This window comes from Haliotis rubra, unplaced genomic scaffold, assembly GCF_003918875.1.
Source record: "Haliotis rubra isolate DU_JTF1 unplaced genomic scaffold, ASM391887v1 Scf1248, whole genome shotgun sequence".
In the NCBI taxonomy this organism is placed as follows: Eukaryota; Metazoa; Mollusca; class Gastropoda; order Lepetellida; family Haliotidae; genus Haliotis; species Haliotis rubra.
This window is the reverse complement of record NW_025765168.1, coordinates 39,007-55,654: the sequence shown is the minus strand read 5'-3', so window position 1 is coordinate 55,654 and position 16,648 is coordinate 39,007. Positions and strand designations below refer to the sequence as shown.

The following is a 16,648-nucleotide window of genomic DNA, read 5'->3' as shown; positions in this document are numbered from 1 at the left end:
TTCAGTCTATCTGTACATCCGACTTCCCACCTCCTTCAGTCTATCTGTACATCCGACTTCCCACCTCCTTCAGTCTATCTGTACATCCGACTTCCCACCTCCTTCAGTCTATCTGTACATCCGACTTCCCACCTCCTTCAGTCTATCTGTACATCCGACTTCCCACCTCCTTCAGTCTATCTGTACATCAGACTTCCCACCTCCTTCAGTCTATCTGTACATCCGACTTCCCACCTCCTTCAGTCTATCTGTACATCCGACTTCCCACCTCCTACCAGTACATCCGACTTCCCCCTCCTTCAGTCTATCTGTACATCCGACTTCCCACCTCCTTCCAGTCTATCTGTACATCCGACTTCCCACCTCCTTCAGTCTATCTGTACATCAGTCTATCTGTACACTTCCCACCTCCTTCAGTCTATCTGTACATCCGACTTCCCACCTCCTTCAGTCTATCTGTACATCATACTTCCAACCTCCTCCAGTCTATCTGTACATCCGACTTCCCACCTCCTTCAGTCTATCTGTACATCAGACTTCCCACCTCCTTCAGTCTATCTGTACATCATACTTCCCACCTCCTTCAGTCTATCTGTACATCCGACTTCCCACCTCCTTCAGTCTATCTGTACATCAGACTTCCCACCTCCTTCAGTCTATCTGTACATCAGACTTCCCACCTCCTTCAGTCTATCTGTACATCAGACTTCCCACCTCCTCCAGTCTATCTCTGTACATCAGACTTCCCACCTCCAGTCTATCTGTACATCCGACTTCCCACCTCCTTCAGTCTATATGTACATCAGACTTCCCACCTCCTTCAGTCTATCTGTACATCCGACTTCCCACCTCCTTCAGTCTATCTGTACATCCGACTTCCCACCTCCTTCAGTCTATCTGTACATCAGACTTCCCACCTCCTTCAGTCTATCTGTACATCAGACTTCCCACCTCCTTCAGTCTATCTGTACATCAGACTTCCCACCTCCTTCAGTCTATCTGTACATCCGACTTCCCACCTCCTTCAGTCTATCTGTACATCCGACTTCCCACCTCCTTCAGTCTATCTGTGTACATCAGACTTCCCACCTCCTTCAGTCTATCTGTCTGTACATCCAGTCTACTTCCCACCTCCTTCCAGTCTCTATCTGTACATCCGACTTCCCACCTCCTTCAGTCTATCTGTACATCCGACTTCCCACCTCCTTCAGTCTATCTGTACATCCGACTTCCCACCTCCTTCAGTCTATCTGTACATCAGACTTCCCACCTCCTTCAGTCTATCTGTACATCCGACTTCCCACCTCCTTCAGTCTATCTGTACATCAGACTTCCCACCTCCTTCAGTTCAGTTCAGTCTATCTGTACATCCGACTTCCCACCTCAGTCTATCTGTACATCAGACTTCCCACCTCCTTTCAGTCAATCTGTACATCAGACTTCCCACCTCCTTCAGTCTATCTGTACATCCGACTTCCCACCTCCTTCAGTCATCTGTAATCCTTCCCAGTCAGTTCATCTGTACATCAGACTTCCCACCTCCTTCAGTCTATCTGTACATCAAACTTCCCACCTCCTTCAGTCTATCTGTACATCACTATACTTCCCACCTCCTTCAGTGTATCCGTTACATCCAGTTTCCCAACCTGAGTTCCATGCAGTCAGCATAATAGTATATCTGCCGTTGTAGAATATCTACAAAACCTATGCAAAATGATATGAAAATCGAAATGAAAAAGCTTGCATTAAACATTTTGAATGAGCGCGTTTGTTTAGAAAAAAAGTAACGTTCGCGCGCGTGATATGCAATGGCCTGTGGAAATGATGTTTTATGCTGATTCATCACTGCGCCACAGTGTGGAACAGAAAACTCAACAAATTGTTTTGTCAGCCAATCAAATGCAATGCAATCTAACTTCTATTTTGATTTAATATTCAACCTTGACCTCAGTTGAACCAAGATGGCGCTGTCGAATGGATGTGCATGTAGGATCGGACCTTCTATATTGAATGCCGATCTCTCGGACCTGGCCTCTGAATGTCAACGGTTCATGAATTGTGGATCTGACTATATGCATCTTGATGTGATGGACGGTCATTTTGTGCCCAATCTGACATTCGGTCATCCCGTGGTGGAATGTTTGAGGCCGAAACTGCCTGGAGTTTTCTTTGAGATGCACATGATGGTCTCCGATCCTGAAAAGGTTTACTTCCATTATTTCACAGTCTATTTGACGTAGAGAAATAAGAGTTGTAATCGAAATATGTAGATAAAAAGTTCACCTTTTGATATATGGCATGACACAACTTTTCTTCGGCTTGAACAGTAGATCTAGTAATTTTACGTCGCCTATTGTAAGATTTACCTCCCTTAGACCATGGAAGCCCCTCGCACTTTTGCCAGTCACCGCTTGTGTTTACGCATAGTTTTAAAGCTTGTATTCAATAAGTACAACTTACTAACAGACAGGAGGTTGATTAGATGTCAATCTATGGATGTAAATCAGACTATCGTGTCCAAAGTCAGTGCGGCAGCCTATGGTGTGGACAGTATACTGGTAGACTGCCATGTATCATCAACAGTAGTCGACACTGTGACTCACCAGTGCCCAGCAGACACAGTCCGCGCATCCATGTTACTACACGGCAAACTGACATGAACTAACTTCTCACAAGCCTAAATTGTCACACCAGAGGACTTTTTCAAACAACTGACTGCTCGAGTTTATTATATCTTGCCTTTGTTGTAATTTGCTGTAAAGCCAGAAAAGAACAAATGTAATAAGCATGGTCCAATGGAAAGATCTAACTTAGGTTCTACCACGTTGTACCTAAACACATTGTGGCTTAACACATAGCTTAACACATGGCGGAGCATGTTATGGCTTAACACATAGCTAAACACGTGGCTGATCACATGAATGATCGCATTATGATGATGAACAATGATAGCTAAGCTCTGGTTGATCCAATGACATTTGGCATTATGATGATGACTAATGATGAAAGCTCTGTTGTGATCCAAGTTACATTTTCATGTCATTCACACATTCATATAACTGTTGCCTCCCTACAGCAGGATGATCAGGTAAACAATTAAGTGGAAGAAAGAGATAAATATTGTAGAATTAAGGGCTCGGTCAGTATAGCTGAAAGCAACATGTCTTGCTGGGTTGTATGTAACTCTGGATGAGACAGGCAATCTCTCGCGCTGTCAGGGTTTGTTGAGCAGGAAGCATGTCAAGTGTGTGTCGACTGATTCAGGAAGGTGAAGATATCACTGCAATCTTGTGTGTGGAGATGTGTGTACTTCCACAGTGTGATGTGTGTTGCACTGGGTGGTGTCTGTGAGTCGATGCTGGGTGAGACGGTTCTTCTTCCACATGTGTGATGTGTGTTGCAGTGGGTGGTGTCTGTAAGTCGATGTTGGGGAAGACGTTCTTCTTCCACAGTGTGATGTGTGTTGCAGTGGGAGGTGTTTGTGAGTCGATGTCGGGGGAGACGTTCTTCTTCCACAGTGTGATGTTGTTGTGTGCTGCAGTGGGAGGTGTCTGTGAGGTGTCGATGTTTGGGGAGACGCTTTCTTCTTCCACAGTGTGATGTGTGTTGCAGTGGGTGGTGTCTGTGAGTCGATGCTGGGAGAAGACGCTCTTCTTCCACAGTGTGATGTGTGTGTGCAGTGGGGGACGCTCTTCTTCCACAGGTGTCTGTGAGTCGATGCTGGGGACGCTCTTCTTCCACAGTGTGATGTTGTGTGTTGCAGTGGGGAGGTGTCGTGAGTCGATGCGTCGGGGAATTCTTCTTCCACAGTGTGATGTTGTGTGTGTCTGTGAGTCGATGTGGGAAGACGTTCTTCTTCCACAGTGTGATGCTGTGTGTTGCAGTGGGAGGTGTCTGTGAGTCGATGTTCTTCTTCCACAGGTGGAGAGGTGTCGTTCTTCTTCCACAGTGTGATGTGTGTTGCAGTGGGTGGTGTCTGTGAGTCGATGTGTGGGAGACGTTCTTCTTCCACAGTGTGATGTTGTGTGTTGCAGTGGGAGGTGTCTGTGAGTCGATGTTGGGGAAGACGTTCTTCTTCCACAGTGTGATGTTGTGTGTTGCAGTGGGAGGTGTCTGTGAGTCGATGTTGGGGAAGACGTTCTTCTTCCACAGTGTGATGTTGTGTGTGTTGCAGTGGGGAGGTGTCCTGTGAGTCGATGGAAGTGGGTGGTGTCTGCAGTGGGAGGTGTCTGTGAGTGTGATGTTGTGTGTTGCAGAAGGTGTTCTTCTTCCACAGTGTGATGTTGTGTGTTGCAGTGGGTGGTGTCTGTGAGTCGATGTTGGGGAAGACGTTCTTCTTCCACAGTGTGATGTTGTGTGTTGCAGTGGGTGGTGTCTGTGAGTCGATGTTGGGGAAGACGTTCTTCTTCCACAGTGTGATGTTGTGTGTTGCAGTGGGAGGTGTCTGTGAGTCGATGTTGGGGGAATCGTTCTTCTTCCACAGTGTGATGTTGTGTGTTGCAGTGGGTGGTGTCTGTGAGTGTCTGTGATGTTGGGGAAGACGTTCTTCTTCCACAGTGTGATGTTGTGTGTTGCAGTGCAGTGGGTGAGTCGATGTTGGGGAAGTCGTCTATGGCTGATGCTGGAGCAGACATGTACTCCTTCCACCTGGAGGCAGCTGAGGATCCAGGAAGATGTATCAGGATGATTAAGGAGGCCGGAATGAAGGTCATCATATGCTATGTCTTATTATTTTGGTGAATAAGTTGGCAAAAACTAACTTGATTTACTTATTACAATGTTTGCAGATGCATTCCTTCATAGTTTTCTTGTAAATATTCACATTGTCTACAGGATAAGAGTGATTTTGAATAAGGTGATCTTCGGTCAGCACAAAACACATGGTAGATGATCGTATGACATGTTGGGTCTCCTCAGTCTGGCCTTGTGGGATAGGTCAGTTATAAGTGACTGAGAGACTGAAAGTTTTGAGCTGCCAACACCATTTTATATTTGAAATAGTAGAATGTTTTGGCTCAAACCACAATACAAAGACAGTACACTTGCACTTAAGTAGTGTAGCAATACCATTAGGGTATTGTAAAGCGTCACTTTGGGTTTAGGATAGCACAATTTCCCTGCTGTATGCCAGGAGCCTATAGGTAAATGAGTCTTCACAATCCAGTGATCAATATCATGAGCATCCATCCATATGATGACATACAATCAGATCATCTGACGGTCAAACCCACTGTGGTGCCTCTTATGACAAGTATTTGTTAGGGAACTATTCTATCCTGGATTTGACATTATGTTGAAATGCTAAATGTATGCTTTTCACCACGAAACGTTTAGTTTAAATCTGTTACAATTCAGCTGTGCATTCTGTGATATGAACGGTATCCATTCATTAATTTGTTTCCCCTTGAGAGGGTATGTAAGTCCACTTCAATCACAGAAAATTCATGGCTACCATCAATTTTAATCGTTGAATATTTGTAGTTATTAGATAAATGGCTAACATTATCTGCAGTCACAAGCAGCTGAAGGGATGGTATAAATCCATCTAGAAGTATTGTAAGTCCCCACGGTCCCTAGTATGGTGACCTATCCGTTCCTAGCGATCTCTTGCCACTTTTTATCTCATATTGTTAATTGTTAGTATATGATTTTAATTTTCTTTGATCTAGTTTTAACAAATCTGTGATAATCTAGTAATTTTACTGCCCTTCGTTGACAGGGTCTTATGATTTATATGTATTATTTTTCCTTATCCTGACTCATGCTTAATTGCTTGTTTCCTTCCTCTTGCGAACTATAGTGGAACACTTGAATCCCCTTTTGAAGTTCCCTTCAAAAAAGCGGACGTAAAATCACTCACCCCACGAGTAGCCTCCCTTTGATATTTGGCGCCAAAACCCTCACATGATCAGACATGCTCTTCACTCTCTCCTTCTTCGCCCTAGAAGACGGTTGTGAGAGCGCCTGGGTCCCCTATACGGCATTATATCCTTTTGTTTTAGGCTTTGACTACTAAATTAGCTCTATACGGTCTTTGGCAAGGATATACCAACAATATGGTTTGTACCAAATTTTCCGTTTATTCACATTGTTGACATGATGTTTCATCGCGTTTACATTTGATGGAAACTTGCATTCGTTGCAGGTTTCGTTTGTCGGCTGCTGTTCCGCATTCATTATGTCCTAACTGCACTTCTACATGTTCTTCCAGCCTCCGCTGTAAACTTTGTCAGCTTTTATCTGAAATTGAATTTACTAATTATTTATATTCCATTCTTAGACGTGCCAAGGACAGGTCAAGATGATGTTTACAAGTCATGTCTAAACAGAGTGAATGTGTTGATAACCGTGTATTATTGTCTGCTGAGATGCACCATTCCAGTGATTTGCCGGTGGCTACTTTGGAGCTGTTGACTGTGGCAGATGGCAGCTCTGGGTCCAGGAAGAGATTGTTATCGTCTCAACTACCCTCGTCGCAGTCTAAGAAGACCAGGACATCATCTGCGCTGAAGAAGAAATCGTCTACAGATAAGACTTCATCGAAGTCTTCCTTGGGGCAGCAAAGAAGACGAGGTCCTTCGCCGCAGATATCACCCCACCGGACGAAGCAGACGTATACGATGAACCACCCATCTTGATTCCTGAAGTAACAGTTAGGAAGAAGACGAGGTCTTCTTCTACATTGACGTCAGCAGCCATATCAACGCAGTCGGACGTCTTATCAACGCAGACTTCTGAGACCAGAGACGACAGGCAGTCCTTGGAAGGAGCCTCAGCACGTTCAGATGCGTCGTCATCTGGAGCAGCAGTTGTCAGCGCAGACCTTCAACCCGGGTATCTTCATGCAGAAAGGTTACTTAGCAGATGATGGACCTGATGGAACGGAGGTTCGCACAGAAGGCTGCAGTGAAGACACCATCTACGACGAACCTGCACGAAGGACAGGCAGCCTGCAGATCGCATCCGAGTGAAGATGGCAGCCTGCTTGAAGAAGGGAACGTTCGTGAAGGATCACGTACTCAACTGTCATCCACGACAACTTCCCGAGAACCTGTCAACCTGGACAACGATGAGCCTGCAGTGAAAAAGGAGCATTCACGAAGGAGAACCAGATGTTCACCGGAGCATCGCAGATCATCCTCGACTTCAGACTCGGACAATCATCACGGACCTGCGCGAACGTACTTCACATCCCACGGAAGAGAATCTTCACCTTCTCAAACGCGCAGGAATACGTCTCAAGACTCCAGGGAGGATCTTTATACGGATCGATCACCTTCGCACAGGTCTTCAGGAAGATCTTCACGTTCATCTCCACGCAGATCTTCACGCACATATAGGTCGCCACGCAGGTCTCCACACGCATCTCCATGAAGGCTTTCGCGAATGTCTCCACGTGGATCACCACGTAGAGCGGTCTTCAGAACAAGATGCGTTTGAATCTGAAGATGATGGTGGAATCATATTCTCCGATACAGAGATCAAGTCTTGGATGGCTAATGGATTGGAGCTTGCATCACCTTCTAAAGAGGATAATGAAGCATTCACGTAGATGATGTCAAACAACGCTCACCCTTCCACCCATAGATCCTGTGTTGAATGTACCAGAGAGCCTCAGTACAGCCATCAGGAAGGCAACGAAGTTCCAGAGTCAAAGTATACCACCATTCAACGCCAAGAAGTTCTCTCTACACCATATGGAACCCTTCATGAAGGCCCCAGAGATAGACGAGAACTACAAAATCATCAACGACGCCTGTACTAGGACTTATAAAGTGGACGATAAGAAGCTAGCACAACTAGACACAACTACCAGGCGTACCTTCTTTGGTCTAGCCAGATCAAGAGCCATCAATGATACCCTCATGCGAAGTTTAGGAATTCCACCTCGGAAGAAGATTGTATGATCTACTCGGCATTGCTGACCCAGAAGAAAGACCAGCAGTTTATATTGGAGCGTCTGGCATCTACATCAGCAGGGTTGACGCTACTGAGAAGACAAGGGCTACTATCTTCCCGTAATTGGAGTGAGAGTGAGAAGACTTTGTACAGAGCTCCATGGTCAGCATCAGCTATCTTCGCAGGGGAAATTGAAGTGCCAGGAATGCTAGACGTTAATGGACGGGTTCGGAACGACTGGAGTCTTCCACCCCCAGCCGTTCCCATACAACCTTCGACAGTGGGTGGATGTCTACAACACTACTGGGAGAATTGGGGAATTCTTCAGGACAACTACGTATTCCAGATACTGCGCAGAGGATACAAGATACAACTACAAGCAGTTCCACCATTGACAAGCACTCCTCGGATGCACAACTATGCTATTGACCAGAGGGAGAAACTACTCGACGCCATCACAACTCCACTCGAGAAGGAGCAGTCGAAGAAATAAAACAGGAACTCATCACGCCCGGTTTTTACTCCCCAATCTTCCTGGTACCAAAGAAAAATTCCATAGAAAAGTTCTGACTAATCTACAGCATGAGGAAATTCAACCAGGATTATCTACACAGACCTGCAAAGTTCAGGATGATACACCTTTCTCAACTATGACAAGTCGTCCGTCCGTTAGACTACCTCGCCAGCATAGACCTACAGGATGCGTATCTTCACATCCCAATACACCTGGACTCAAGGAGATACCTTCGATTCCTCTTCAACGGACGTCATTACCAATGGAAGGTGCTACGTTTTGGAATATAGTCAGCCCCCTGGTTGTTTACTTGATTGACAAAGCCCATCATCACATACCAACATCATCGAGGTCTACGCAGTGCATTTTACCTGGACGACGGGATTCAGGCTCATCAAGATCCCAGTCAACTCAGACTGCAACTAGACTTAACCATCAGGCTACTCACTCATCTAGGATGGCTAGTAAATCTCCTCAAATCGGAACTAGAACCTACACAGAATCTTCAATTTCTAGGAATACGACTCATCACATCAGCGAATCGCATAGTCGTTCCAGAGGAACGTTGGGTCAAGATACAACAGATGATATCTCAAGCACTACTCTCTCCGTTACCACTACGAAGTTGGCAGAGCCTACTCGGTCTCCTCACGTCAGCACAAGACATGACATGCAGAGGAAGACTACAACTGCGCCCACTACAAGTGTTTGTGAACGCTCATCTAGACAGGCTGGATTCCTTCGAACTACTGGACGAACTGGAACCATACCTACTATGGTGGACTCGGAAGTCGAATGTTTGCGGAGGAACCTACTTATCAGAGCCGGAGTCCAACACTCATCTCTACATAGATGCATCTCTTCAGGGATGGAGAGCTCACCTCAACAACAAAGTGGCAGCGGGAAAATGGTCGAGTCAGAAACAAAGTCTGCACATCAACATGCTCGAAATGAAAGCAGAAATAAACGCCTTACTACACTGGTCCAGCATACTAAGGAACGCACAGCTGATGATGCATATGGACAACTCCACAGTGGCGTTCTACATCGACAGACAAGGATCAACAAGATCAAGGAATCTGCTAGACCTCAGCTTTCAGCTATTTAGCATAATAGACAACCTGAACATCGACATAAAAGCATGCCACATTCCCGGAGCCAAAAATGTGATAGCAAACACCCTATCTTGTCCAACGCAACCATCCCCGACGGAGTGGATGTTACATCCAGAGGCGTTCAGATGCATCAATCAGACGATAGGATCTCCACTGATAGACCTGTTTGCGACAAAGTTCAACAAACAACTACCAACATTCGTCTCTCCGATTACAGATCCACAAGCATGGGCAACAGATGCTTTAAGCATATCTTGGGAAGGACTAAACGCTTACGCGTTCCCTCCTCCAGCTCTAATACCGAAGGTGTTTCAGAAAATCAAGCAGACGAAGAAGCTGCAACTGATTTTGGTCGCGCCCTACTGGCCAGCGAGAGTGTGGTTTCCCATTCTCATACAAGAACTCGGAAATCCAACCCTGCAACTCCCAGAATGGCCAAACCTACTAGTTCATCCGCACACGAAGCAAGCACACGGAAATCCAACAGAATTTCAGCTACACGCATGGACCGTATCACTACTTGCTTGAAGAAAAGATTATTCCGCCAGAGCAGCAAAAGCAGTCACATTAGCTCTACATAGATGAACCGGACGGGATCTCAGCGTGCTCTTGCAGCATCTCTCCAGTGACGCTTACAAACCACTAGAAAGGACATCCTATGAGTGTTTAACTCATAAAACTCTGTTCCTGATCGCCTTGGCAACAGCAGCACGGATGTCAGAAATACATGCTCTGGACTTTGAACGAACACGATTTGACGCACATCGTGACACTGTACATCTGGGATTGAGATGGGACTTCATAGCAAGGAACCAACTGCCCGGTCAACCAGACAGACAGTTCTATATCCCAGCACTCTCGTCAATTCTAGGGCCACAGGATACTCAAGATTTATCCCTATGCCCAGTCAGAGAAAGTCTACCTACAAAGGTCAAAAACGAGGAGACGAAAATTCAAGCGCCTTTTCATCCCTCTATCTACGGAGACGCCTACAGACGTCTCACGTACAACAATATCAATATGGATGAGAGCCGTCATGTTAAGAGCCTACAAAGCAGCAGGACTTGAGCCTCCATGAGCCTCCAATCCTCATGAAGTCAGAGCACTGGCGTCGACACTTGCTCTGCATGGGAAATGCTCCATCTCGACAATAATGGAGGGCTGCTTTTGGAAGTAGGAGACGGTGTTTGCCAACCACTACCTCAGAGACATGGCTACCGAGGACGTCTCCGGCATTCACCAGTTTGTAGCACAACAATTGACGGTTCCTCAAAGACGCTGAGATGAATCTCACCCTATTTATCACGTGACTTGTAAAAGCCAACACTCGGAAGAGTTAGAGCTTTAGAGTCCATGCGCAAGTCTAGGACAGGCTAGCATGAGTGACAGACCCTGTACTTGTAAGTACTTACTTCTACATGAAGAAGGGTCGCTTCTCCACTTGATGCGAGCATCAAGATATGGAGTTGCATAAATCCACACATAATGTCAGGAGAAGACGATTCCAGAGAAATCTGACAAGTTGTGGTCCCCCCAGACTCATCAGAGGAAGCTGGAAGAAAGGACACAGTGCCATTAGAAGTTCCCTAGGGGGGTATGCAGGACGTAAATCAGCAGAGAATCCAGAGTGGCTTGACCCACCACCGTTTCCGTCGGATTCTACAAGCGATTAAGCATGAGTCAGGATAAGGAAAAATATGTAATTTTCTGATTAAAATTGATATTTTATACTTACCCTGACTCATGAGGTCAGCCCTCCCAACCTCCCCTCATGGCACTCTGGATTTTCCTGTAGATCCGGGTTTCGGGCACATATTCGGAGAGTGTGAAGAGCATGTCTGATCATGTGACGGTTTTGGGGCCAAATATCAAAGGGAGGCTACTCGTGGGGTGAGTGATTTTACGTCCACTATAGTTCGCAAAGAAGAAGGAGACAAGCAATTAAGCATGAGTCAGGATAAGCATAAAATATCAATTTAATCAGAAAATTACATTATCATGAATTTAGAACTAGTTTTAGTCATGATATGGCAGAAATATTGTCGATGTGACTTAAAATCTTAACTCACTCACTTACTCATTTTTGTGTAATTCACTTTCACAAGAACTATATTCATGACTTTTATAAAAGGGAGTGTTTTACTTGTATGTGTGTGGTATTTTTCAAAGCAAGATATGCAGAAAGGAATACACACTTTGTATATCTTCTTTGTCTATATGTGATCACTGGGTATTGACGCTGTCAACATGGCTAAATCAAGCTGAATCAAGTACTGTTTTAATATAGATTAAAGATAAATACATGTACTGCTGACTTGTATAGGTAATCATCACCCTGTAATCGTTACCCAATATTCATGACATGTATCGTATTTTTCTCATACTGGAGTTGCAGCCCTATTTCTGTTTTCCTCAAACTTCAAATGTACAAAGACTTGGACTTAAGGCTTAAAAATATGATCTATCAATATACACTCATGGAAACGAATAAGGGAACACATGAAAGTACAAAAGTTCCTTTATTCTTTTCCAGGTTTCTTCACACGGTATGTATTGCACTGTGGGTGTAATTCTGGAAATAAATAAAGGAACACTTGTACTTTCATGTGTTCCCTTAATCGTTTCCATGAGTATATTTTTGAAAATTAAACAAGTGATTGTTTTTTTTTGCATGGCTATAGGCAACGGACTAAGATTACTGCATTTGTTAATGATAGGGGTCGAAGGTGACTATTGGTAGATATTGAAGAGGTCACAGATTTCTTAACCCTCTATGTATTGTTTAGGTGGGTCTGGCCATTAACCCCCCGACCGGTGTAGATGGTGTGCTGCCTTATATGGACATGGTGGATCTTGTGCTCGTCATGACCGTCAACCCCGGCTTTGGGGGACAGAAGTTTATGGGGGAATGTTTGTCAAAGGTCAGCTGCTTGTATCTACTGAAGTATGGTCGAGAACTGATGGGTACAGAACTGCATAGTTCAATGCTCCCTGAAGATTACAATGTCACTTATTGAATAACATAGCAAATGATATATATGTCTCACCCTTGAACATGGATCAAGTGTTCATGTGACCTTCCCCTTGGTCAGTTTGGGTAGGTCTTGGAAAACCTGGGTTAGATGTTGGTACAGGTGTAACATGTGAATCAAACTTCCGTGTGTCCTGCCGTTATAATACTGGAAAATGACTGAGTGGCATAAAACACGACTAATTCAGTCCCAGCTTGTACGTTATATTCTGGGTGTACTGAAGTGACAGGGATTGACTGTGAACATTTGTTGTGGCATGATAGTCAGTCACAACTTAGTCAGATATTTGTTGTGACAGGTGCAGTTCCTGCGTGAAAAGTCCCGGAGCCTGGACATCGAGGTTGACGGTGGCGTGGGTCCCAGCACCATCCAGCAGTGTGCCGAGGTCAGTGTCTTGCTGCCAGTGTAATCAATGTTGGATGTGTCAGCTTAGATGAGGAGAAGACTACTATAGTACTGTCGGAAATAGAAAGAAACTGTTTTTTTCACATTTATATCGACAATTTAGGTAGTTAATATGTGAAAGTGTGAAATATGTGTTAAACTAAGTTCGGCCTAACTACAGTCTCAGTGGGAGGGAGATAGGAAATGTTAAAGAAGGATTTTACTGAGGAAACATTAGTGCAGAAATGAGCAGTGCAGGTTTTTTCAAAGTCTGAAGCGACTTATTTGGAGCAGACCATGGCTTTATGCAAATTAGTGTGCGATGATATTGTATAACAAATGACACTTTTTGAATATCCATTATGAAATTAGACTTAGTTTTATTATAAACTATAGCAGACGTAAAAAATAACAACTTTAATACTGAAACTATTAAGGAGATAGATACCATTGAGTCTCACTATCAATATAAAAAGAAACAGGTAGGAGGGGTCGTCTCAAAAGCAACACCGAGACGGGTGTTGCTGACAGTAGTTGGGGTCGGGCTTGGGGATAGAGTCATTAGCTACGATTAGATAATCAATAGAGACAGATTCAATACACATGAAGAAGCATAAAATATATCTGAGATCCTTGTGTCTGAGGGCAGCACCTGCATTTCATGTCAAGTGAGTCGACGGTCCGTCGTCATACCTGTCTGAGCGACCTATTTGCCATCTATAGTCTGATCTATTGTTTTCAGCAGCTATTCGTATTTTTTCTAAGTTTTGCCAGATTTTACGAGAAAACATGCTTTTCTGGATATCCAATTACGCATCCCCCTGAACGCCCAGTTAGGCCAATATGGGTTATTTCGACATATGCTATTTGCAATTGTGTCAATTTTAGGGATACAGAGTAACAGCCTAAAAACAGTTTTTTTCTATTTCCGACAGTACTTTAGTTCCGTTAGTCAGTGTCTTGCTGCCACAGTAATCAATGTCGGATGTGTCAGCTTAGATGAGGAGAAGACTACTAGTTCTGTTAGTCAGTGTCTTGCTGCCACAGTAATCAATGTTGGATGTGTCAGCTTAGATGAGGAGAAGACTACTAGTTCTGTTAGTCAGTGTCTTGCTGCCACAGTAATCAATGTTGGATGTGTCAGCTTAGATGAGGAGAAGACGACTAGTTCTGTTAGTCAGTGTCTTGCTGCCGCAGTAATCAATGTTGGATCTGTCAGCTTAGATGAGGAGAAGACTACTGGTTCTGTTAGTCAGTGACTTGCTGCCACAGTAATCAGTGTTGGATGTGTCAGCTTAGATGAGGAGAAGACTACTAGTTCTGCTAGCCAGTGTCTTGCTGCGACAGTAATCAATGTTGGATGTGTCAGCTTAGATGAGGAGAAGACTACTAGTTCTGCTAGTCAGTGTCTTGCTGCGACAGTAATCAATGTTGGATGTGTCAGCTTAGATGAGGAGAAGACTACTAGTTCTGTTGGTCAGTGTCTTGCTGCCACAGTAATCAGTGTTGGATCTGTCAGCTTAGATGAGGAGAAGACTACTAGTTCTGTTAGTCAGTGTCTTGCTGCCACAGTAATCAATGTTGGATGTGTCAGCTTAGATGAGGAGAAGACTACTGGTTCTGTTAGTCAGTGTCTTGCTGCCAGAGTAATCAATGTTGGATGTGTCAGCTTAGATGAGGAGAAGACTACTAGTTCTGTTAGTCAGTGTCTTGCTGCCACAGTAATCAATGTTGGATGTGTCAGCTTAGATGAGGAGAAGACTACTGGTTCTGTTAGTCAGTGTCTTGCTGCCACAGTAATCAATGTTGGATGTGTCAGCTTAGATGAGAGAGAAGACTACTAGTTCTGTTAGTCAGTGTCTTGCTGCCACAGTAATCAATGTTGGATGTGTCAGCTTAGATGAGGAGAAGACTACTGGTTCTGTTAGTCAGTGTCTTGCTGCCACAGTAATCAATGTTGGATGTGTCAGCTTAGATGAGGAGAAGACTACTAGTTCTGCTAGTCAGTGTCTTGCTGCGACAGTAATCAATGTTGGATGTGTCAGCTTAGATGAGGAGAAGACTACTAGTTCTGCTAGTCAGTGTCTTGCTGCCACAGTAAGCAATGTTGGATGTGTCAGCTTAGATGAGGAGAAGACTACTAGTTCTGCTAGTCAGTGTCTTGCTGCGACAGTAATCAATGTTGGATGTGTCAGCTTAGATGAGGAGAAGACTACTAGTTCTGTTAGTCAGTGTCTTGCTGCCACAGTAATCAATGTTGGATGTGTCAGCTTAGATGAGAAGACTAATAGTTCTGCTAGTCAGTGTCTTGCTGCGACAGTAATCAATGTTGGATCTGTCAGCTTAGATGAGGAGAAGACTACTAGTTCTGTTAGTCAGTGTCTTGCTGCCACAGTAATCAGTGTTGGATGTGTCAGCTTAGATGAGGAGAAGACTACTAGTTCTGTTAGTCAGTGTCTTGCTGCCACAGTAATCAATGTTGGATGTGTCAGCTTAGATGAGGAGAAGACTACTGGTTCTGCTAGTCAGTGTCTTGCTCGCGACAGTAATCAATGTTGGATGTGTCAGCTTAGATGAGGAGAAGACTACTAGTTCTGTTAGTCAGTGTCTTGCTGCCACAGTAATCAATGTTGGATGTGTCAGCTTAGATGAGGAGAAGACTACTAGTTCTGTTAGTCAGTGTCTTGCTGCCACAGTAATCAATGTTGGATGTGTCAGCTTAGATGAGGAGAAGACTACTAGTTCTGTTAGTCAGTGTCTTGCTGCCACAGTAATCAGTGTTGGATGTGTCAGCTTAGATGAGGAGAAGACTACTGGTTCTGTTAGTCAGTGTCTTGCTGCCACAGTAATCAATGTTGGATGTGTCAGCTTAGATGAGGAGAAGACTACTGGTTCTGCTAGTCAGTGTCTTGCTGCGACAGTAATCAATGTTGGATGTGTCAGCTTAGATGAGGAGAAGACTACTAGTTCTGTTAGTCAGTGTCTTGCTGCCACAGTAATCAATGTTGGATGTGTCAGCTTAGATGAGGAGAAGACTACTAGTTCTGTTAGTCAGTGTCTTGCTGCCACAGTAATCAATGTTGGATGTGTCAGCTTAGATGAGGAGAAGACTACTGGTTCTGTTAGTCAGTGTCTTGCTGCCAGAGTAATCAGTGTTGGATGTGTCAGCTTAGATGAGGAGAAGACTACTAGTTCTGTTAGTCAGTGTCTTGCTGCCAGAGTAATCAGTGTTGGATGTGTCAGCTTAGATGAGGAGAAGACTACTAGTTCTGTTAGTCAGTGTCTTGCTGCCACAGTAATCAATGTTGGATGTGTCAGCTTAGATGAGGAGAAGACTACTAGTTCTGTTAGTCAGTGTCTTGCTGCCAGAGTAATCAGTGTTGGATGTGTCAGCTTAGATGAGGAGAAGACTACTGGTTCTGTTAGTCAGTGTCTTGCTGCGACAGTAATCAATGTTGGATGTGTCAGCTTAGATGAGGAGAAGACTACTAGTTCTGTTAGTCAGTGTCTTGCTGCCACAGTAATCAATGATGGATGTGTTAGCTTAGATGAGGAGAAGACTACTGGTTCTGTTAGTCAGTGTCTTGCTGCCACAGTAATCAATGTTGGATGTGTCAGCTTAGATGAGGAGAAGACTACTAGTTCTGTTAGTCAGTGTCTTGCTGCCACAGTAATCAATGTTGGATGTGTCAGCTTAGATGAGG

The 16,648-nt window shown here is 44.4% G+C and overlaps 1 protein-coding gene across 1 annotated transcript in view; it reads left to right on the top strand.

Moving 5' to 3' along the window:
- Positions 1-1,955: 1,955 nt before the first annotated feature.
- LOC124266320 (ribulose-phosphate 3-epimerase-like) overlaps positions 1,956-16,648 on the top strand; it is a 34,645-nt gene continuing 19,952 nt past the window's right edge. The window contains 5 exon segments of the mRNA XM_046701130.1: positions 1,956-2,204; positions 3,404-3,409; positions 4,606-4,707; positions 12,315-12,449; positions 12,859-12,945. Coding sequence (XP_046557086.1) covers positions 1,962-2,204; positions 3,404-3,409; positions 4,606-4,707; positions 12,315-12,449; positions 12,859-12,945 — 573 coding nt within the window. The 5' untranslated portion in view covers positions 1,956-1,961.